Source organism: Rattus rattus, chromosome 2, assembly GCF_011064425.1.
Source record: "Rattus rattus isolate New Zealand chromosome 2, Rrattus_CSIRO_v1, whole genome shotgun sequence".
Classification (NCBI taxonomy): Eukaryota; Metazoa; Chordata; class Mammalia; order Rodentia; family Muridae; genus Rattus; species Rattus rattus.
Genome location: NC_046155.1, coordinates 56,801,051 through 56,825,758, shown reverse-complemented (window position 1 = coordinate 56,825,758; position 24,708 = coordinate 56,801,051). Strand labels below are relative to the sequence as shown.

Here is a 24,708-nt window from a genome sequence, read left to right as displayed (position 1 = left end):
GTGCCGTGGGCTGGGTAAAGATGGAGCAGCTAGCGACAGATGAGAACATACGTGAGGTGAACGCTATAATCTACTTGTAGACACCTGTCCCCTTTCTGGGTACCTACGTAGTAGATTGCTGGTTTTGTGGGTGTTTTTTCTAGTTATGTTAACAAGAGCAGAGCTTTTCTACTAGGAAGCATGTCTTCTCACATCTGAGATTGCCGAGCCTACTCTCTATGTGCATTTACTGTCTCACCAACCCAGCACTGATTATTATTATTATTATATTATTATTATTATATTTTACTTTCTGAGATCATCTGGTCAGGTGTTTTTACTAGCCTGGAGACTCCAGCTTTGCTCTGTGTCCTGTGATGAGAGCTAGGTATTTAGCAGGGGACTGGCTGTGACTTTGGGGCCAGTGCCTCCTCTTTCCAGTTCTGCTCTACAGCTGTACATAGAGAGAGCATAAATCCCCGCCTGCTTCATGAGCCTTACCTGCTGTGCTGTATGTCTCTTTTCATGGCATACCGTCTGACTTAACCGTTTATAACTTTTTTAAAAAGTAAAACTACTGCCTAGTAAAGCTTTTGGGAGAGGACAGAGAGCTGGGTTGTAGAAGCCATGAACTATCTTATGGGAGAAAGCTGCCTGAAACACTCAGGCTATCGACTGTATTGAAGAATTTTGATCACTTATGTCTTTATGATAGAGATAATCAGTTGAAATGAACTCTGTAGTGCAAGGTTCTGCGGGCGCTTGTGCCGTGTGTGTGTGTGTGTGTGCGCGCGCGCGCGCACGCACGCGCGCACGCACGCACGCGCGCATGCGTGCAGCCCAGCAGTTAAAATTAGCTATAGAAGTGTAACGGTAGATGGATAGATGAAGGTGGTTATAAGGCAATGGCCACTCCTCAAAGTGGCCTTGCTGCCTGTGGGCCAAGTACAGGTCAAGGCTCATGCCTGTCCCTGGCTTTGGTAGTGCCATCTCCGTTGCCTCCTAATATGACTCTGGCAGCTGGGTTGGTTTAGTATTTTACCTGCTGCTCACCTTCATCTATGATCTGCTTGTTCAAACCTGTCTTCTTCAAACCCTCCCATCTTTCTGGGTTCACTTAAGCTCTCATTTCATCTGCAGGCTTTTGCTAACCCTTAAACTCAACTGAGTCTTCCACCTGTGGCCCTGGGGGACATGACCACACCTTTGGAGTTAAAACTTGCAGGTATAGGACCTTCAGGATAAGATCATGTACATAGCAAGTGCCCAAGAAACCCATGGCTGATGGCTGCTCTAGTCTCACATAATGTAACGTTAACTAAAGCAGTGTTTCTGGAAGTTGGGATTTCACTTTTAACCTGCTCTACTCTACCCCTAGCCCATCTCCACGGTGTCCTCTGGGCACATTTCCTTAAGAATCATTAATCTGGGGAGATTACCTTTAGCTACCAATGGCAAATCTCTGTATATCACAGGGAGAATGGTTCAAGTGTATAATCTGTTGCCTCAACTATTTTACTAATCAAACCTTTTAAGTACAACTGTCAATTCACTCATTAAGCAGCATAATTGGAAAGGAGTTTGAAGCTGGCAGTTTGAGATGACATCCTGACTTCGGTCACAGAGTTCTTGGGTCACATAGCAGATCATTTGAGAATCTCTTGGAAATGATAAAAGGGTTGAGTCCTATCACATCTGGAGGACAAGAGCTGAGACTAAGTAGCAGACATCAAGACAGCCAGCCACAGGCACTATCAGAACATTTTAATTCGCTCAGATTTGCAGACTGCACAGAAAGAGAGGGAAAAAGTCTTGCTGGGAATGGCTCCTATGAAGGAGAAAAACTGCAAGGCATACCTGATTCTTTTGGCTTGCACATGCCTCACACTGCACTTCTCCAGCCGCTGTGGGATGTGCAGAAAGGAGAGTCTGTCCTGAGGCTGCCTGGATTTCTTCCTCTGCACATGATGGCTGCACCGTTGCTCTCTACTGGCCAGTTCTGGCTCTGTAGACTCAGCCAATATGTATCCAAAACAACCAAGTATCTGTGCTAATTTGTAGTTCTCTATCACCCCCTAGCTACACTGAACATTTACATTATGTTCAGTGCTGTAAGTGACCTAAAGCTGATTTGAAATGTACATGGATATACGTTCTATGCCAACAGAATATTCTACTAGAAGGACTTAACCACCTGCAGGTCAGGGAATATATCCCTTGGTTCTGTTTTCTTTTTAAATTTTTATTCCCTTACATGTGTCTGTGTTGGACTGTCAAGTTCCTTAGAACTGGAGTTACCTGACGGTTGTGCTGCTATATGGATGTTGAGAATTGAACCTGGGTCCTTTGGAAGGGGAGCCAAAGCTCTTAACTGCTGATTCAGGTCCACAGCTCTCCTTGATTAAGTTCTTTAAGCCTCTACCCGATCTCTCAAAACGCCATCTATTCTCACTTTGAAAGCTAAAGCTTTAGTGACTTGCAGCCACGTTCCTGAGGGGTCAGCTGAACTTCCAGACGACTGGGGGGTTGGACACTGTCAGCAGGAACAACTGCAAGTACTTCTTGTTAAGGATGCTCTGAAATGAAAGCATCAATTTTGATGCTTTTTCTTTTGCAGTTACTTATTAATTTTCAGAAAGAGAAGAGGGCAGAGGAACTTTATGCATGTACTTGTGCTAACGTGGGATCTAGAGAGATGTCTGAAATTCACATTTGTGAACAAAGCCCCGGGATGTTTGACCTAACAAACTAAGGGGCCATGGCAGAATGTGATCTTAACATATTGTAAAACAGTCTGTGTAGATGGCTAGCACTAGAGCAAGGGTCCATGACTGGAATTAATTGTGGATTCTAGTTCAGACGCTCCTATACTTCCAACAAGAGCTCCCTTCAAACACCTTCATGAAGTTCCCTGTCGTGGTACTCTATAAAACGGAAGTTTGACGCAACGAGGTCCTCAGTTCCACCCCGTACAAAACTCTCAGGTTAACTCCTGTAAAACCTAACCTACCTTTGGATCATGGACCTCAGCTTCTATCTCCAACAAGGACAATGAAAAAATCCTAGATGTTTCACTTCTTGCCTATTGCCTGAAACTTTTCACCGCATGACAGACCTTCAAGGTCAAGGGATGGCAACTGCTAGGAATGACTGTTTAATAGACTATACACAGCTTTCAGAGAAGTGATCCGTAAACGCAGCAGGTGAAAGCCATCTCATCTTTATAAAACAAGAAGTTAATGTGCTTGCATTTTGCTTTCAGGCTATCCTCATGGACCACAACTGTCCCATTAAAACAAAGATGTACACTCAGAATAATGTCCAGTCATATCCCATCGGTGATGATGAAGAATCTGAAAGTGACTGAGACCCTCTAACGTCGCCAAATGTTTAACTGTGTAGAAGTGTTTCCAGTGAGATGACTTATGCAGAGCTGTCTTAGTCCCACCATCCATTGCTGGCAAAGAGTAAAAACAACCAAAGGTGATACTTTCTTTTCCATGGTTATGATTGACTGCCAACAGCCTTATAAAGAAAAAGCAGCTTTTCTAGGGGTTTGTATAAATAGTGTTGAAAACTTTATTTTATGTATTTGATTTTATTAATATTATACAATATATTTTGACGAAATAGGTATACTGTAAATGTATAAATATTTGAATCCAAATTAAATATAATTTTTTAACTTACATTCATTAACACTTGGACAAAAAAATCTTATTTTTTTTTCTGAATACTGGTAATGAGTGTTTAAAGCACACATTATCTTGAGACTCTCCAACAAAAAACTAGCAGTCTGAGAAACAGAACCATGTAAGACAGCGCGTTATGTACCAACACTGAATGTGTTGTTATTTAACTTGTAACTAGTACCAATGTGTTTAGGAATTTACAACTCGTCGTCCTAAGTGCAGAGGGAAGAGACTTTATCAGCCATCTTTCAGACTTATTCATAAACCTTTGCTGGCACTAGTTTTCTGTTGTAACCACCCACCTGAATGGTTGTAAATGATTTTCTGGGTTATGTCATCGGCAGCAGTCACTAAAGCCAACAAGGGGTAAAACATGAATGTTCTGAAGGCAGAGGAGAGAATCCACATGCTGCTTTCTTTTATATAAATGCTTGACAGTCTTCTTGGGCGAGAACAAAACGTTATGCACTTTGAACAGTCAAGGTTAAGTACGATGTGGTTTATCAAATCCGACTCATGTTCTAGAAAACAAGGCTATCAAGCTGCTATAATGTGAAAAATCAAACTAGCACATCTCCCACCTGCTTCAGGGCATCCGAGTGTTTTTTCTAGAGATTTGTTAATTTTGAGTTGCTGTTATTTTTTAGACTCCTAAAAAGTTGTTTATATCAATGTAGAAATGAATTTCAAGCAAAGATGAAGGAATGAAACTGTTCGTGTCTAACACAGTAATGTTAAAGATAATGGCGTGGTCGGAACACCTTCCCTTTCTGAAGGAGAAAACAATCTACAAACGTGTATGTGTTACTGCATCATCTGTGTGCTGGGTAGAACAACTTTCCTAAGCATGACAACACTGATAGATCTTTTCAGTATGCCAGCTAATACTGTTAGTGAACACTATCTATAATTGCTTTGTATGAGATTACAATCTTCTGGAATACAAACACAGTATGGGATCTGTCTTACATATAGTATCAATTCTGCAGTTCTGTAATCATTAAAAAAAAAAAAACTGTCAATTTTGTTAAGCTGAACTGTGTGACCCTGGACATGAAGAGAACTTTAGGATAACAACCCCTCAAATTTTATTGGCTATTACACATTCTTCAGAAGAGTGGCAAATGTTTCTTTTGCTTTATGAAGCTTTCTGTGGGACCTTGGTGATCTGAAGTCTGGTATGTTTGGGGCTATCGGGTTCCTACTCACTAAATCCTTGGGCAGTCGCAGGTCTGCAACTCTGAGAGATGGCTGCTCTTACATGGCTAAAAGGGCAGGGCTTAACCCTTCCCAGGACGCCTTTAGATGTGATATGAGAGAGGGCTTGTAGTTGTCCCTGCCCATAATACCACATACAAGGACTGACTCCTGTCATTCCTGCTTTTGAGGCTTCAGCTTCAGTAAAAACGACCAGCAAAGGCACGCCTGTTACTGCTCTCCAGGGAAGAGAAAAAGGAAAAATTGCACAGCTATTTGGAGAGGAAGGGACAAGTTGTTTGTGAGGGGAAAGGAAAGACGATTTATATGATTAATATCCTGGGTACACAAGACTGAAAATAGTGATTAAAAAATACTGTGCATGAACCAGAACAAAGAACTTACAGCTGTCTCAATGTTTATGTTTAAAGTAGAGGTGGCTTTTGTTTGTACTTGGTAACTCAGACACAAAAATCTTAGTGAGGTAGTAATACTCAACTCCCGCTTGGCTGCTAAGTGTATCTGTGCTGGTTGCACTTTAGTGAGATTACTTAATAAATCTTCTTCAACACTGCTGTGCCTGCCTGTATTCTTTTATAAACCATTTCATCAACACTGTGGCTGAAATAAAATACGTAACGCTGTTTTGGCTGTAGATATTTAATCAAAAAGCATTCTCTGTGTTTGCAGGCATCAGGCAAGTCACTTCAGGCTAGGGTGAACCATCCTCTTTGGCTTCCCATTGCTTCCTTTAAATGAAATATAAGACTTGTTATACCCTATCAGTGTAGAAAGACAGTGACTTGCCCTGGACTTTAACTCAGATGAATTGTTCTAATTGCTGTGAACAGGTAACTGTCTGATGAAGAGAACGGTAATACTTAGCCACAGGACAGAACAGGCTCTGAAAGACCTAGAAATAAGGATCGTTTTGAATGTGATATGCATGGCAGTTTCCAGGATTAGGGTGGCCTGCTGGTTTACTCAGACCTTAAGGAACATTAAGGGATCAAAAAGGATGAAAGTAACCCCTCTTTCCACCCTTGTTTGCTAAAGAAAGCCATCACTTCAATTTAAAAATCAAAGTAATACATTTCTTTAAAAATTGAAGCAATTTCAAAACTTTAGGGGACTTAAAAATTTAAACTCTGTCTTATTAGAACCAAATATGTTTAAAATGTTTAATATTTTTAAGTTAGACTTTACTCTTAAAGTTTTAGGCTGTTCTTAGAATGAGAAAGTATCTACACTGTAAGTTCTAGCATTACTGAACAAAGTCGGATGCTAAGAAATACAGTAAGTACAGCTAGGCATGGTGGGACAAGCCTTTAACCCCAGCACTCCAGAAGAGAGGCAGGCAGAGCTCTATTGAGTTCGAGGCCGGAGAGATTCTGTCTCAAAAAAAAGCAACACAATAAACAATTTTAAAAAATAGCATATTATGATTGCAAAATAATACTAAAATGTTATTCATTTTGCCTAACCCAGTCTTTCAACTTAATACCAATGAAAAGAGTACACTTTAAATAGTTTAATTTTTCTTTTCTGAGACAGGTCTCACAATGAGTAATAATCTATTATTACTATATAGCAGTAGAAGAAAATGCATATATCTGTTTCAAACGGTAAAGAAGCAAAAGTAAAATCTGAATGCTTTCACATATTTGTTTAGTAAAAGTGGACTGTTAGCTTGTCTGCATGGCCAAATTATACGAGGTAATAATGCCAGAGAAGAACCAGTCACCTGTTTTAAATGTCATCAAATGAAGATATTCTTATTTTTCGTGGTAGTCTTTATTATTATTTTAGCTATTGATAACATAGCATGGCAGCAAGATTACATGAGTAATGTAATATAACACAATCTTTTAAATTGAAGCCTTATACCTTACTATGCTTAAGGGTATTTGGAGCTCCCAACTGTGATGCCTCTCCTGTCTCTCCCAATAGAAAAATATTGCACTACATCAAAGGTATATTTTACAAACATAATCAGCAGCACTGTTGAGCTTTCCATGATTGTGGTTCCACGGAGATAAATACCTTAAAGCATGAGTAGATTCTCAGAACGAAAGCTTTGCATTACTTCTATAGCTCTTTCAAACGCATCAGTGCAGGAGCATGCTTGGGCACCACTAAAACTTCCATGGCGTGATCTGTGAACACACCAGCCACTTACAGCCGTGCGCCTTCAGGGTAGCAATGGCAGGCTTACAAAATGGCAGGTTACTGTTTACAAGATGAATTATGCCTATACTTTGGGCAGACCGTTTGTTTCAAGCATAAGATGTGGAACACTTTAGCTTCTGGGATTTGTAGTGGGAAGTCCTTCTATGTGGTGTTCTTTTAAGTTGTGAACATGCTTAAATAAACAGTAAGAGTGGGGGTGGGGTGGGGTTACACAGATGTAGCCTTGCTGTAAGCCTGACAAAGTAGGTCTGCGCCCCAATATTTCACTTAATAACGGGAGTGAGAGTTAGCTATTAAGTTTAAGATTGAAATAACTTTTTTTATACTCAACAATGTTTTCTCATGTAAGTAATACCTCTTATTTTTACAGCATTTTACTGTTCAAAGCGCCTTTGCAGTTACGCTCCTGTTTTCCTCATAACAGTCCTGTGAGGAAGAATGAGTACCTTTGGAGCTGGGGAAGCTGCATGACCCTTTGTGACCTGCCTATGGCTGCACAGATCACTAAAGAGCTTGACCTTAAACTCCTGCTGGAGTCTGGGCTACAGACTGGGTCAGTGTATTATACTATGCATTTTTCTGCAGCCAAAGAGCTGTTTCATATATTTTTAAATTTAGTTGGTTTATGTTAAAGTAGTACCTGTAGTTACCTGTAAAGGGGGAAGACACTTTTCTATTCTATAGGTATAACAAGCTTAGACTTTTAAAATATAGCAATTCAGGTCGAGCTCATCTATTTCTCTCGGTGGTTTGTTACCAGCATCCACTAGGTGGTCCAATAGCACACAGGCCTTCCCTTTAGCAAACTACGCACACTGTCTGTTTTTACTTTTCTTTACAATGAATGAAGATGGTCTGAACTACTGAAGTACTCAGAATGACCGACATTCCTTTAAGGCCACAAGACACCAGTGATATAGTAAACATAGTCTGTGTAGTTGCCCTCCACATCATACAAACAAAGCCAGTTATAAATACAGTCATCTTCAGAATAAGTCCTGTGAGATTTTAAATGTCCTTGCACATGCTTTATCTCCTATGGGAGAACCAAAGATGAAAAGTCATTATGAGTGTCCACAACCTCCACTTAAAAGGAAAGCATCAACATCTGAAAGGTATTTCAAAATTCTACTGGTTACTGTTCTTCAGTAATAAAATCTTGTTATCCTCTCTACAAAATTCTTGACCAACTGGACTTTGCATTTATTCTCTATTCAATGCAACCTCTTCTAGTTAATCACTGTAATTTTACTACACTTTCACTGCATAAAAGCTTTAAAAATATCACAGAAGCATAAGAAGCAAGCAATATATGTAAAAAAATTAAACTATATAAGCATAACAGATTAAAGCTGTGGGGTAAGCTTTCATTTACATTTGGCAATAACAAAAGCAAAATAAAACAAAAGTCCCCCAAGTCCCATTAACAAAAGCATCAAGGAACTACAGCTGACAAACCTCAAAACAGGGAAGGGAGAAGACTCAGACCTGTTCCCTCAATGATTACTGTTGTCAATTTAGGCATGCAACAAATTTGTTGTTATAACCGTGATGAAAATGAAAGAAAATATTTCAGGAATCTGGACAGGATCTTATTCAACACTAATTAAAAAACCAGGAGGAAAGAAAAAAGTGACAGTGAGACATCACACATACACAAACACAAAGTTAGCTTACATAATTAGAAAAGGTTAAAAATAAATTAATAAAACCCAATTCCCAGTATAAATCCAAAAAACTCATAGCTATAAGCACAACCCGAAACAACCAATTTGATGAGCTGGTCATGTTTCTGCTGAAAACTACCTTTTCTTTCTCATACAAGCAAGTAACTACAGAACAGGCCAAAGTGCACCATGAGAGAACTGAACGTGACTGTACCCGTGGCACTTTAGATACATCTTGTCCCCAACCACGTGAAAGTTGAAATGGTCTGTTGGTTACACTGACTCAGATGGGCCGAACAAGTCATCAGAGATGTTGCTGAATGGCTGAGAGTCTATCAACTGGCTTATCTCACTGTCGAGGTCTTCTTCTGTGTCTTCTGTGTATTTGTTCATCTTTTTCGAATGCTGGTCTAGGGACAGGTTTTCTAAGGTTTCAATATCTTCAATGCCTGCTTTGTAGTGGATCATCAGAAGTGTCAGAGCTTGTAGTCTTTCTCCTGATTTAGCCAAAGAAGCGGAAAGAACTGATTTCTTCCTTGTATCATTTGTTTCTTTTTCTTCTCTAACGAGGGAATTGTTGTGTTCCAGCTCTTGATCGATTTCATTCTGCAGCTTATCCAACATGAACTCTAGCTTCTGAATCCTCTCTTCGGTTGGCAAGCCTCTGTATAGATCACGGCCAATTTCTTTAACTGCAATAAAAACACTGTCATCCAGCCCTCCTTCCTTTCTCGTTAACTTTATTCCTGCACTGTTTCCTCGTTTGGAAGGACTGTTTGGACCACAGACCTCTGTGTCACTGCCTTCATTGTCTGACGTATTGGGTGTGTGTTTTGGTGATGGTTCTACAAGATCTGTTCCTGGTTCAGCAAGGCGGGTTTTAGAGACTTGACGCAGATTCAGTAAGCGAGAGCTAGTGTTAATGATATGCCTTGTCAACCCTGTTGTTTTATTGACTGACTTGTTAGCTTCCATCTCCACACGAGGAGGAAGGCCCAAGAGTGGGTCCTGTCCTTCCAGCCTGAGGCTTTTCAGGGTCCGGTCTACTCGCCTCTCAGTCGCTCCACAAAGAGGCGTCTCAGCTAGACACTTTTCCTGACATTTTTTATGACAGACATAAGCACAGAACATACATTGGGAAGCAGCTTTTGTCCACACCTTTTTCTTACAGTAATCACACCAAGTTGGGTTTTGGAACTGAGTATCTTGGAAACTATGTTTATTTTCTGACAAACTCATCTGTCCCACAAAATGGTCCTCTTTAGGGAGTGTAGAAACTTCCTCAACCACATGGAGTTCTTTTTCTTTCTCTACACTAGGAACTATCTGGTGGTCTGGTTCTCCTTCCTTCAAATACTTGAAATGAATAGTAATGTCACCAAAACAAAACTTGTCATTGAAGCCCTTCTGCATACTCAGATTACGCAGTGCAGTTCTCGTGACCATGGCCTTAGGTGCAGGAGGCTCCAGTCTGAACTTTGAAAGGTATTCCATGTTTGATGTAGCTAGGCATCCTAAAGCCACCTCCTCAAGTTTTAAACTAGCATGCCCCAAACAGATGAGACCTCCTAACTTGAAAGGATCCCTGCACCACAGTGCAATGTTCAGGTACCTGTGGCAGGCTTCTATGTCAAACACACAAGATGCTCTGGCTCTTGACCACTTTCCTACCTTACTGCGATACAGAACCTCTGGTGATTCCCACATCCGATGGTCATCTGAAGGGTCTTTGGTGGGAGCAGAGCTCTCTGAAGGAACGTCTTTCACTACTTCCTGCTTTGCTGGAGGCTGCTTACCCGCTGCCACATCTTCTCCGTGATCCACGCTCTTCACTTGCTTCTCAGCAGGTTTATCTGCAGGAGGAGGAGGGAGCAGCACCTTCTCTGGCTTCTCTGTGGTTTCCGGGTCTGCCTGAGCTGAGGTGTCAGTGGGAGGCAGAGGCACTCTCCCCTGTGGTCGTGGGGGCACAGGTGGTTTCAAAGTGGGTACTTGGGGTTTGGACACTTGTGCTGCTTCTGTGGCCTCTGAAGTTTTTAGAGTTGATGGTTTATTTCCTTCTTTGGATGGAAGTTTTTGTGGTGGTGGGTGGATTCCTGAAATTAATTTACGATTTAAAACTGGGGATATAGCGCCAAGGGGTTTAATAGAAAGTGTTGTTGGAGTACGTTTGGGACTGTGACTCAACGGTTGTGTCTCCTCTTTCAACTCTGTTTGTACTCTGACATCACCTGCCAAGTCTTCAAATTCGGAATCTAGGTCTCTATTCTCACTATCCACTGGCAATCCAGCAGCTTCCTCTTCATAACCTGGCTGGCAGGAGCTTGACAAAAAGTTTTCTTCCAGCTGGCCCAGACTATCTTGCAGCATGGCCCCTTGGTTACTCTGCCCAACAGGCCTCTGGTAGTACACCAGCACGCGGTCGCCGGCCTGCTTGATGAGTTTTAACACTTGCAGTGTCGATGTGATTTTCACACCTGGTTAAGATTCAAAAGGGGCACAACGTAAACTACAGCAATGAAACTCGTCTATTGTCATCACCTCATGATTATTTAATTTTAAAAAAAAGAGTAATAGGAAGCCTCAAAAAATATTTAAATTTCAAATTAATCAGCGCATGGTACCCTGGAAATACTGTTACCTAGGTGATACAAAACCCTGAGCAGCTTCTAATTCTAATGGCCTCCTACTCCCTCTTGACATAAACAACCTCATGTCCAGCAAGTATGGAAGTGAGCAGAGACTATTTAAACAGGTTCATGAATGGATAAACCATTCTGAATGGTGGAAAGCTGACTTTTTACTGAATGAAGGAAGTTCTCAAAAAAGTCCAGTGCTGGCAAACAACTGATTTACATTTACAAACCAATGTCAGACCCTTTCACAGATCCTGTTTATAAATGATCAACTGTTTTAAGAATGAAAAGTGTAAGAGGTAAGTTGCTTTAAAGTTACAAATTGATTACAATACACATTGTCTTGTCCTGACTGTAAATCAACTTGCTACCTCTTAATGCAATTCTGGAGACAGCTGACTTCTTGTTCCCACAGGTGTCAGTCATAACTTTCTCTGTTCCTTTGATCTTTGATGTTCTGATCTTCCTCCTGACCACTGGTCTTTAACTTCAGTCACAAAATACCTTTAACCATCTCTCATCAGACCTTTGCAGCTTTGATGCCCACATGGCCACATTTTCCAGTTTCAGCTCAAAACATCAGTGGAATTCTGAGCTTCTTCATAGGGATCTTCCTGACTGATGTGGCTTAACAACTTCTACTGCTTCTGTCTAAGAGTACTATGTCCCAGGAGCACAGTAGCATGACATATGCACTGATAAAATATCATCTGCTAATACATGGGCAAAAGCCTCACCCCAACTCTACCTCTTTATTTGTGCTCCGGGAAACTTGTCCTCATCTCAGGTACTCTGGAGGTGGTCATGATAACCAGCATCTGTGGGGGATCTGGATTTTTCTCTCAGAATATTTTAAACATGCTCAGAGATTTAGAAAACAGCAAAGTTAACTTTATTATTGAAACTGAACATATTTTGCCAATCTTCTTTCTACTACTACCAATCTATTACTAAAACTTTTGTAAATCCAAATGAACTATGACTATAATTTAAGAAATACCTATGAACATAAGGAAAATTTATTTAAAAAAATGAATTACTAAAAATATATCATAGGACTTGAATTTATGTCCCAGAGTTGGGACAAGGGATATATTTATTTATATAGGAGGAGGACATGAGGAAACAAAGCTTCCTCATGCTGAGAAGACAGCTTTAGCAGTTAGGAGCACTGCTTCTCTTTTAGAGAATGGGATTTTATTCCTAGCATCCACATGGTGGCTCATAGTCCTGTGTACCTCCTGTTCCAGGAAAGGTTACTGCTTCTGGCCTCTGCAGACACTGCGTGCATGTGGTACATGCAAACTCATGGAAAGAAAACATGCATATTCAAGTTTTTCTGTTATATTTGAAACTTTTAACAACAAATGTCTACAATATCTGAATTTTTAATCAATAAAACTTGGTGGTACTTTTATAAAAATTGGATATCTTTTTTTTTTTTTTTTTTTTCGAGCTGGGGACCTAACCTAGGGCCTTATACGCTATAGGCAAGCGCCCACCACTGAGCTAAACTCTCAACCCCAACATTGATATCTTGAACAGGTTGATTTTTTGCTTTTTCTCTATAAAGATTTGTATAATTTGGACTTTTATTTATTTTGCGTATTAGGTATTTGCTACTTATATAACTGAAAACAGAACTTAAAAGTCATATTAAAAGTCAAAATAATAATAAAAAAAATAAACTACTGCAAAAACATTTATACTGAACCATGGTTTGGGTGAAGAAGACAAACTTTTTATATTTATATACAGAGGTGTGTAATGGATGAGGTTTACTTTAAGTCCTCCTCTGTGTTCATGAACCAGGAAAACTAGCATGACCTGGGGAGCTTGTTAGAAATGCAGGATCTTGCCTGGTGGCGGTGGTCTACAGAGTGTGTTCCAGAACAGCTAGGGCTACACAGAAAAACCCTGTCTTGATAAAACCAAAATAAATAAATGAATAAATAAAAAGACTCCACCCCAGTTTTTCCGAATCAGAATGAGTTTTGAACATTATTGCAGGGTAACTATGGAATGTGTGGTCCTTTGTATACCACAATCAGAGAGATTTCCACATGAAATGCTAATTTAACTCCAGGTGCTTAACTAAATTGTTTTTATTATTTTAATATCAAGATGGATTTGAACCAAAAGCAGAGTCTAATATATCCAGCGATAACTCCTTTTTTGGGAAACTGCTTTACCTTACTTTCTCGGCTGTAAAGGAATACACTATACTATTCTGAAAAAAATTAAGATTAATTATAGCCAATTTCATGTGTTCTTGGGTTACTTCTGTGCTGCTGTGTACAGTGGATTCCTGTTATTATGTGTATATACTCAAGCAGATAACTCAGTTTTATTTTTATTATTTACAACAAACAATTCAGTTTAGGAAGGTATGCCGTCTTCACCACACCATAGAGATTGGGGTTGGATTCGGAATAACAGCATACTGACAAACCACAGGTCTTTCATATAATATGAAGCCTCAGAATAGGATTAGGTGGATCCTCCCTCTCAGGCAAGGAATATTCATCTCCTGTTCATTTCTAGTGCTACAAAATGATGAGAGTAGTGCTAACACAAGCAGCACATTTAGGGTCATGGGTAATGGACATACAGGAAGGAACTATTATCTGGCTCTTAATTTTGTATTTAAAATACATAGAGGAGAAGGTGGGAAGGGAAAGGAAATTAGAAAATTCTGGTAAAGTGGTTTAAAGCTGAAATATATTTAAAGACCAGGGCTAAACTGGCACTTGTGTTTTACAAACATGTTAAGGCCTCTTTTACAATTTTCTTTAGAATCAAAGATTTTTCCATTATAAAACTAACAGACCCTTGTTTCAGAAATAGGGAAAAGAGAGAGGGAAAAAAAACCCTCTTCAACCAATTTTGTAGTTCCTCTGTACACATAAGCTATGCTGCACAGCATGTAATTACCTCCAATAGCAATGAGCCGGTCTCCCCGCTGAAGGTCTGCAATGGCAGCAGGTGAGTTTGGGGCCACGGTCTCGATTATGACGTGCCCAGCATAGCCATCAGTTGACTGAACAAGACGAAGTGTAAGTCCGACACTTTGTAAATTCCCTTTTATTAATTCCACCTTTGATAAAGGATTAAAAATAAAGAAAACATTGAGATAAAGTAATACACAAGAACACGAATACATGACTTTTAAATCACTGTGACTATAATTACAGACATATGAGAAATGAAGCCATTACTAACAATATAAATGAACATACTTTCAGATTATGATGACTTAAATGTAGTCATAAAAACATCAAAAAAGGTATCTGCCTATGCTCCTGGCCTATGCTGTGTGTGTGGTGCATACCCATGAACATGCAGGCAACACCAACTGGACATGTGCCATTCTTTACAAGGAAGAGGAAGAGGAGCTGATGATGCAGTAAGGAGAGAAACGTGCTCTGGGGGCAGTCTGGCTGAGGAGCTATGGCTGCTGGGGAAGAGACAGTTACTTCTCTCTGGGTATGTGGCCACCATTGGAAGTCTGCCCATGCTCCAGGGGATAGCCCGGGCCCACATTTATGTAAGCACTAGTTAGACTCAGTGAGCTATGAATGATTGGGAAAGATGACATGAAATTGGGAGCAAGGATGTGCCGGGGAAGGTCTGGGAGACTAGAGGGAGTGGGGAGAGCATGTGATCAAAAGTAAGGTACAAGTATAAAATTCTCAAAGAATCAAGTCTATCAAGAAATTAGAGAACATGAGACTGTGAGAGGTAAGGGAGTATGAAGGTCCTGGGGAAGTGAGGGTCAAAATATATACATCAAACATAAAAATATATACATACATGTGTGAAAACATTAACTACAGTGCATTCAACATGGTTTTTAAAGGGATCACAGCTATAGTACGAATTTTGGAATTAAAGAAACAAATTAAAAGAAAACCATTCCTAATCATACTATCTAGAACTACTGTTATAATTTGCATTTGCTTATACTTTAATACGAAATTAAGAATTGAGGGGCCTGAAGATGGCTCAGTGGTTAAGAGCATTGACTGCTCTTTCAGAGGTTCTGAGTTCAATTCCCAGCACCCACATGGTGTCTCACAACCATTTGTAATGGGATCAATGCAGGCTGCTTCCCTAGAGGACCATGGTTTGACTCCTCACACCCATACGGTGGCTCACAATTGTCTGTAACCAGTCTCAGGAGACCCAATGTCCCCTTCTGGTCTCTGCAGACAATGTAGAAATGTTGTATACAGACCTATATGCAGGCAAAAACACCTACACACATAAAATAAAACCTTTAAAGATACTTAAAGCTGGGCATGATGATGCACACCTTTAGTCCCAGTGCTGGGAGGCAGAGGCAGGTGGACCTCTCTGATTTTGAGGCCAGCCTAGTGTACACAGTGAGCTCCAGCACAGCTAGCGCTACATAGAGATAGCCTGTTTCAGGAGGGAGGGAGAGGAGGGAAGAAGAAATTTAAAAGATATTAAAAAAAACCCAAACACTGCATCTGTGCTGATGGTATGCATAGTTACTTTCTCGTCATTATTCCTTAAACAACACACTATAATGATCACTTTAACATATAAAAGTTAAAGTATATGAAGGAATATGTATAACTTGGACACCTAGAGGGGTGAGAAGTTAGAGGCAAGAACTAATTTGCTGCAGAGTGATGAGTGTATTGGATTTCCTTTTCTGTAAGGATTGTAAAGGGAGTTTACAAATATATTTTACTAAGACTTATTGATAAATGAAATGCCACTTATCTCATTTAGAGCATTTTGTTAACTAAACCTGTCACTTATTCAATTTATCAGGAATAAATACAGCAGATTAACACTTATGAATTAAAATAACAGCAATATTCAACTTGTTCCCATTCAACTTGCTGATTAAAAAATAAAAAGGAAGAGCGCATAAGGCGCCACACCCTTCCAGATGGTAGTACCTCAAGTGTGCTCAGTTAGAAATCAGAATGCTTGTGTTGTTCTTTAGCTAGCGTCTCTCACTCCTGCTTTTTAAGGATATGTTTCTAAAATTTCTGCTAATATACAAGCATTTCTGTTTTTAGAGCTTTAACATATAAAGTCTGCTCAGTTAGACATTCACTTTTCCTAGCTGGTTGACTGGTAGCTGGTAAAATAGACCTTATTAAAACTGATCTTTAGTTTTTGTGCTGATAGGTTTTGTAAAGTTTTGGAAATTTTTTTATTTTTGAGATAGGATCTCTTACAACACAAGCTGATCAAACCATATAGAGACAGCAGGCCAAGAACACCTGACTACAGGTATGCACATACTAGCTAATGGTAGTTCTTTATTAAGAGATAAAAACATGCTTACCTAAATCAGATATTAAAGTTAATGTTACATGAATCCCAAATACAGAAAAAGACAAATCAAGTAAACCAAACTATTAATCTGTAATATTCAAACATGGATAAAGAGATTAAACCCACATCAGTAATATAACTGTACGTTACAGTTCTAACTGTATATAATATAAAAGCATAACAATCATAAATGGAATTTGAGGGGTTGGGGATTTAGCTCAGCGGTAGAGCGCTTGCCTAGCAAGCGCAAGGCCCTGGGTTCGGTCCCCAGCTCCGAAAAAAAAAAAAAAAATAAATGGAATTTGAGACTGGTTACCATTCAGGAATCAATTAGTTTACTACAGTAACAAAATAATGGGAAAAGCCATAAATACTTAAACAACTACAAAAGAAATCCCAGCTCTCTCACTCTCTTCTCTCTGTTTCCACGTGTTCCAGGCCAACCTTTCTCTTCCCTCTTCTTTGTCCCCTCTTCTCTGCCCTCATGGCTTTGCTTGTCTGTCTGTCTGTCCTCACAGGTCCTCATGCTCCTCCCTTCCTCCAAATAAACCTCCCTTATATATATATAAAAAAAAAGTAAAGAAAGAAAAGAAACCCCACTTACTCCAACATCTACTCATAATAAAAACTCCCAGCCAGCTAGAACTACAAGGGAACCTCATTATGAGAAACTATAAGAATCTATCAACAACACCAAGCTCAGAGACGGGAGAATTCATATTTCCTGCCTGAATGACAAAACATTCCTATGACCCTCAACACCGTGTAGGAGAACTGCACATCATAAAGAGAAAGGGGAGTGCACATCTTGAGGAAGAAGAGAAACTTGTCATGTGCAGGTAGCAAGGTCTTACACATGAATAATTCCTCAAATGTACCAATTCCTCAATTGTACCCAATTCACAGCGCACTATTTTGGATGAGCCCTAGGTTTTTAATTTACTTCTTTAATTTATACTGGATTAAATCAGATATAGCTTTAAAAAAAAATACTGTACCCAAGGCAAAAAATCCACAAAAATACATTCCAAGTATTTATTTTATTACTTTGAAAATAATTGAACTGAACTTCCAAATTTCTAAGAATTTATTTTAACTTATGTGTGCATAAGACATCTACATGTGGTTAACATACATATTTCATACTCGCACACATGCACGCACCTGTGAGGCTGAGAGTGAGCTCAACTATGGTGCTCACTCTGTAGACACAATGACCTGAGTTCAGTCCCCAAAACATTACCCCCCCAAAAAAAGAAGAAAGAAAGAAAGAAAGAAAGAAAGAAAGAAAGAAAGAAAGAAAGAAAGAAAGAGCGCACAAACGAACAAGATGAAGCATGGTGGTGTGGCTTGTGATTCCAGTCCTGGGGAGGCAAGGGACATTCTAACCCAATTGGTGAGTTTTAGGACAGACAAGGGATGGACAAGAGATAAAACTATAAATAAGGCAGCAAGGCAGTTAGCTCACCATCCCTTTGGACTGTGCAAGTTTGCCTTTTACTTTTCTCTTAGAAAACTGTGACAGCCTAGTTTCCTCTGTCCCAAGCAAGTACCAGGACACACGCAGCAGGAGGTGATAAGTGAGGCCCCACAGCCTGTCCTGACTAGAATGCTGTATCATGGAATCTGTCTGGAAATTTTGGGTCAAACCCCTCAACATCAATTCTGTGCTGACAGAAGACATACACACTCTAGGGCCTCGGGCCTCAAATGTCTGTCAGAGTTGGCAGCATGAAAGCCAAAACCTAAGCAGTGGTTCCTTGCTTTAGGACTAAGCTGCACCTCAACGATGAAGCAGATGTGGCACAGACATGTGCGGGTGACAGGGAGGACTGCCTCTGGGTGGGTGGTCTAGGGAAGGCATCACACGAGGCACGACACTTGGCTATTCATGTTGTAAAAGCATAAGCAGCTGGTACGGCTAGGACTGCTACTGAGGATTACAGCTGATGGCATTACTGGAGGGACGAGATGGTGACAGAGGTGCAATGTGAAACAAGAATCGTCCAGCTGACACCAGCTGACTTAACTAAAACTATAATCCTGACTATAAGAGTTGGACTAGAGAACAGCTGTAGCACACTTCATGGACATTCTGTTTATCCAAGACCAGATCCTATAATATATTATCATTTAATAAATATATGGAATATACAAAATCTACTACCTAGTTACTCTAAGCATGTTTTTGAATATTAATTTATGATTTTTTAAAATAAAAATAAATGTTCTCTATATGCCTACTGTGGATACTAGTGTTTTCCAATCCTCCGTACCTGGGGAGTCATCACATGTGAATTAAAAGGAGCCAGAACCAGACTAGATTGGCAAGTAACGGGCATTTGTCTGGGTATTAGCAGCCGTGGAGGGTTAGAAATCTGCTCAGCTTGGGTTTGCAGTTTGTTAATAAACTTAACAGGTCCTTCTATCAGTTATTTGTGAACAGATGAGGCTTTCCTCCTTAAAATACTACTGTGGCTTCTAACTGAATCACATTTCTTGTATCTCTTACACCTGTGCACTGGGGGTACAGAACATGAACACAAGCAAGAACATGCTTCTTTATGATCTGTACTGACAGAGTGTGTTCATCAATTATGGTTGTGACTTTTAAAAGCCGTGGATGATTAAAAAAATCATCAATCATGTAGATCTTTCAGCAGGGATGCTGCTTTCTATATGGATAGACAGTAAGCAGGTAGTTCTTAGCCTGGAAGCTATCTGAGCTCCCTAATCATAACCAAGTTGAACTGACAATTCAGTAAAATAGTTACACTTCTAACACGTTTATCTGCCAAGTACGTACGTGTTGCAAACAGTTAAAATTTATGTAATATAAAAGTTATTCTAGTTTTTAAAATCTTAAAATATACTTTTACTGCATTTATTCATATGTGTGTGGAGGAAATACACAGGTGGAAGTCTCCCGCACTTCCACAAGGAGAGTTGGTTCTCTGCACCACATAGGTTCTGGGATCAAACTTGGGTTTTAGTCACAAATCCATCTTGTCTGCCCTCATCTTAGAAATCCTGACCTCTCAATTATAATTCACAGCTTGGAGATGAGTATTTAATATACTAATGATAACTGTCTGAGTCTGATATCCAGAATTAAATTACCCATGGAAGCTTCAAAACCTGTCATTACAGTTTAACCTATTTCTAAGAGTTACAGTCTCAGTCTCTCATTCTCGATGTCTCTGTCACACACACAGACACACACACACACAGACACACACACACACACACACACACACACACAGAGACACACACATCATGGTGCTTAAGTGGGCAGATCTGTACAGGATCAAGAATGAATTCTAAATTAAGTTTCTGCACACGGACTCTACAGGTACATATTTCCCTTACAGGAATGATGCTTACCTATTTAGCAGTTAACTTCCAGTGAACAGGTGAAAACCTACCAAATAGTTATGGCATATTGAAAAAAATTTTTTTGAAGGACAATTGTTAGCTGGGATACTTTTGTACACAGTGGGGTTTGAATTTCTGTCTCTACATATTAGTTTTACCAAATCTGAAAAGTGATTTAGCCCTAGAGGACTTTCCCCGTCCCTCCCTCCCTCTCTCCCTCCCTCCCTCCCTCCCTCCAGTAGGTGTCACTATATTGCCCTGGCTGCCCAGGAACTCACTCATGTAAGCCAAGCTGCCTACACAGAGATCTACCCGCTTCTGCCTCCAGTGCTAGGACTAAATGCATATGCTATCACATTTGGCTTGTAAGATTTATTTATAAAGAGAATATATTAGTTCATATTTGTTACAACCAAAAAAATGCCTGGAGCAGAATGTTTGTGAAGAAAAGAGTTTACTTAGATGTTTTGGAGGTTCGCTGGTACAGCTCAGCCCTCCTGAGGATCTCATAATAAGTAGCCTTGCTTACTTTCTGCAGTGCGGAGGGTATAAAAGAAAGTACACAGTATTGCAGGAAGGCAGAGGGACTCAGCTGGGCTCCTTCATAATATCCTTTACAAAGCTCCAGGGTTCCTATGAGAGCTACTTTAACTTTTCTGAGAATAGCTCTGTGACTCAAGGACTTCCCTCAAGGCTTCAATGGCTTTATGGATCTACCATCTTCTATATTGCCAAAATGGGACAAGTTTTTAACACATTAACCTTTAGGAGAAACAAACCATATCCAAGTTGCAGAGAAGAGACCACTATCTTAGCACACTGGGTGGTTGTCATGATTAAATGAAACTGGGCATAAATGTCAAATATAAATTAGGCACCTCCATAATCTTTCCTCAGAAAGAGTTCCTTTTGATTGAAAATCAAGGCCTCTCAAAACAGAACCCTAGCTTGGCCATCAGATAACTTAGTTTCTAAAGTAACTGAATGATAAATTAGGACTGCATCTTTCAGTTACAGAGACAACAAAGGCATAGACATACACGGAAAACAAAAATTTCATTATATAAATACAAATGACTTAAGAGATCTAAGGAATAAAAAATGGTCCTCTGCTTAGATTCAAGGATGTTAAAATAATTCCATCAATATACTTACGTTTTCTTCTTTTTAAATTTGATTAAAGCCTTTGTTAATGCTTTGATCTGAAACAAATCTAAGTCTAATATAACCATTCTAGTGAAATAAAAGGTAAGGAAAGTAGGCAAAGGCTGAGGTTGTTATGGAAACAACAGCAAAGAACACTCACGTCCTTTTAAATTCTTGTCAAAGAAAAACAGCTCTTAATTGGAGTCACCAAATTAACCTCCCTTCACCTTCACATAGTAACAATGAACTCCTGCAAAGTGATGCATACATTACAAAGTCTGTGGGGGAGCATAGAGAAAGATATTTTTAAATATACTTTTCTAAAAATAACTTTTTATCTTGAAATAATTTCAGTAATAACAGAAGAGTTACAACTTTTCCTACTTATCCCACGCCATATTTCCTGACTACTTTCCTCCTGCATATTTTCTCCTGAATCATCTGAAAATAAGGCACAGACACGAGTCCCCTTTTCACTAACTACCTACGTATTCCCTAACAGAGTCATTCTCTCAAATAAACCATCCTCCTTATAGTAAACCTGCTTATCTGCTTATGTTAGAGCGACCACTTGGCTTTCTTATCTTTTGTTTGTTTTGTTTTTTGAGAGAGGGCTTCTCTGTGTAGCCCTAGCTTGTCTTGGAACTCACTTTGTAGACCAGGCTATCCCTCAACTCAGACATCCAACTGGCTCTGCCTACTGAGTGCTGGGATTAAAGGTATGCGCCACCACACCCTGCGTGGCTTTCTCATCTTTAAAAATAGTTTTTAAAATTTAAATTCATGTTTAACATTTTATTTTATGAATATTTTGCCTGCATATATGTATGTGAGCAATGTATATATCTGTTGCCTTCAGAAAGCAGAACAGGGTGTCTGACATACATAGCTGGAACTGGAAATGGAGTTACGGATAGTTTTAAGCCATCATATGGCTATCAGGTAGTGGGAACTGAACCCAGATTCTCTCCAAGAATAGCAAGTGCTCTTAACCACTGAGTCATCTCTCCAGCCCTAGGTCTCATATCTCAAAAACAGACAAAAGCACCCCTGTTGCAGTAAATATTAAAAAAAAGAAACAAAAACAAACAAACAAAAAAAAAGGTAACCTTTTATCCCACGCTACTGCCGGGACCAGCGGGGCCGTATGGCACCATGGGGTACTTTAATCTCAGAAGCTCCATGCTGACCCCAAGTACTCTCAGACTCCGGTGGTTCAAGAGCCTTCTGCCATGCTGGTCTCTAGAGTTAGTTCCGGCACCCTGGGACCATATGGAACTAACCATAATTTGTCTCTGGTTAGTATCTCTCCCGGCGGCTCTCTGCTAGCCTCACTCTCTCTGGTTCCAGCTACCCAGTGAAATCAAGACTCAGTAACTGCAGCCCACCAATCAGATTTATATGTTAGATTCTCAATCCACAATACATCCACACAGTAAACTCACAACAAACTGGTAAGGATATAAACCGCCCACCTACTGACCTACAGAGATCCATCCCTTAAGAAATATACATAACTACCTAGGGCCATTCAAGACCACCCAGATCTGGGTCGTCCTTCTCCATCTCCATCTTGATTCTCTTCTCCTCCTTCTCTTCCCCCTTACAAAAGCTTTGTCCTGGCCTTATTTTTTTACTGTCCAATCATGGCCTTGACCTAACTTGTGCCAGCCCTCACCTGCACATAGACATCAACCGACACTTTACCCTTTCTGTCTAATTAAAAACAAAAACCAAAACCAAAAAAAAAGCTTTTCTCTCAAATGTAAGCTGAGCACAACTATTATCATTTGTAATTTATAAAGCATAAAATACACCTAACACCCAGTCCAACATTTTATCAGTTAAACAGAACATTTAGTTATCTATTCTAGCTTAAGAAAGGCTTAAAATCTATGTTATGTCCTGGTTAGCTTGTATACACTCTGATAATTATCCAATTAAATATGTCTTCTCAAAGTTAAACAGCCTGGGTAGGCTATGAGACTATAACTAGTTTCAACCCTGTTAGAAATCTGAGAATGACCAATATTGTATGATAATATAGAAAGCCTAACACAGCTTCCTGAACTGAGGCAGGTTGAAGAGACAATTGTCTACTTGCACATTCCCCAGTTAGCAACACGTGAGAGCAAGTCTTCAGCCTTGGGCCTGGGATCACCTGACAGACTTTTGAAAAGCAGAATTATGAAGGGCTGATCATTCTGGCTCAGCAGAGATTATCAGTCAACTATTCTGCAATGTGTCCTTTTCTGAACAGTATTTTGTCTGTAGATAAAATAGGCAATTTCTGCGAAGTGGCTACCTGGAGGTAGTGATGTTCAATTTCTTCATTGAATTCACCAAATGGGAGCTGTTAGGAGCAGACAGCTATCAACAAATGATTAAAAAAAATAATAAATGTCACTTTTTGTGGATTTCTGATGTTGCTGAAAACCATCTAACTATGTAAGCAATCTGAACTGTTAATTATATTAATAAATTATCTTGAAAGCACTCTAACAATAAATTTAGAGCCATGAATTTGCTATCTGATCCTTAACTCTTATGGTTAATCATCTCGGATTAGTTTTCTAATAGCAGTAAAGGACTGGGTATAAGCCTTGTATTCTTCAATGGGTTGTATAGACACAATGCCTATAAGAAAATAACAATATCAATCCCACTTTATATTAATAAGAAATTCGTACCAATGAAAACCACTTTCTGTCATGGCCCAGGAAACAATGGGCTTGCCCTCCTGACCTTGTTATAGGAAGAACTAGAAGGCGTGGCTGAGGGACTAAGGGCGGGGCTTCCACAGCCTCAGCCTTTGCCTGCTTTTCTTTCCTTTTATTTCACTAGAATGGTTATATAAAACTTAAATTTATTTCAGATCAAAGCATCAACAAAGGCTTTAATCAAATGTAAAAAGAAGAAAACTTCATTATTGATTATTCAGATGGCGTTATTTTAACAGCCTTTTGATCTAGGCAGACCATTGTTTACTTCTCTTCTCTGGGAGATGAAGTTCACCATCACACAACTAGAGTGGAAGAATTTGGACTTGAACCCAGGCACACTGGATACCATCAGTGGAGAAGATATAATAGGGTGAAATCATGTTCTCTGAAGATGCTATATCCATGTTACATATCCCACAGAGGACTTGCTTGACTAACCTAACTATGGAGATGAAATGCCGCAGGTGTTTAACTAAAAATCTATGGATGTTACAAGCCCCTTTCAGCCAACTGTCTTAATTTCTATATCTGGCTTAATAGTCTCCCAATTTTACAAAATTACACCAATTTTAAACTTCTCAGAATGTTTACATTTAGTAGAGCTCTAGCCTCAACCAACCCAAAAGCCAAGTATACTATAACACCTAAAATCTACAGAGGAAATTTCCCCCCAATTTGTTGTGGTCTACTTGCCTGGTGTTTCCTACCAATGTAAATGGTATCTATGCTAATTTATGACTTTCCTTTTTCATCCTGGAGCTGTAAAAGTTTGTGTAACCACTTCCAA

General features: G+C 39.6%; 2 protein-coding genes across 2 annotated transcripts in view; one reads left to right on the top strand and one right to left on the bottom strand.

Moving 5' to 3' along the window:
• The window catches only part of Slc18a2 (solute carrier family 18 member A2), a 34,592-nt gene extending 29,153 nt beyond the window's left edge, over positions 1 to 5,439 (top strand). The window contains exon 15 of the mRNA XM_032892229.1: positions 3,242 to 5,439. Within this exon, the coding sequence (XP_032748120.1) occupies positions 3,242 to 3,346 (105 nt within the window). The 3' untranslated portion in view covers positions 3,347 to 5,439. The remainder of the gene's footprint in view (positions 1 to 3,241) is intronic.
• The window catches only part of Pdzd8 (PDZ domain containing 8), a 59,372-nt gene continuing 38,198 nt past the window's right edge, over positions 3,535 to 24,708 (bottom strand). Inside the window, exons 4-5 of the mRNA XM_032892228.1 lie at positions 14,293 to 14,455; positions 3,535 to 11,199 (exon numbers count right to left, since the gene is read on the bottom strand). Of these exons, the coding sequence (XP_032748119.1) occupies positions 8,999 to 11,199; positions 14,293 to 14,455 (2,364 nt within the window). The 3' untranslated portion in view covers positions 3,535 to 8,998. The remainder of the gene's footprint in view (positions 11,200 to 14,292; positions 14,456 to 24,708) is intronic.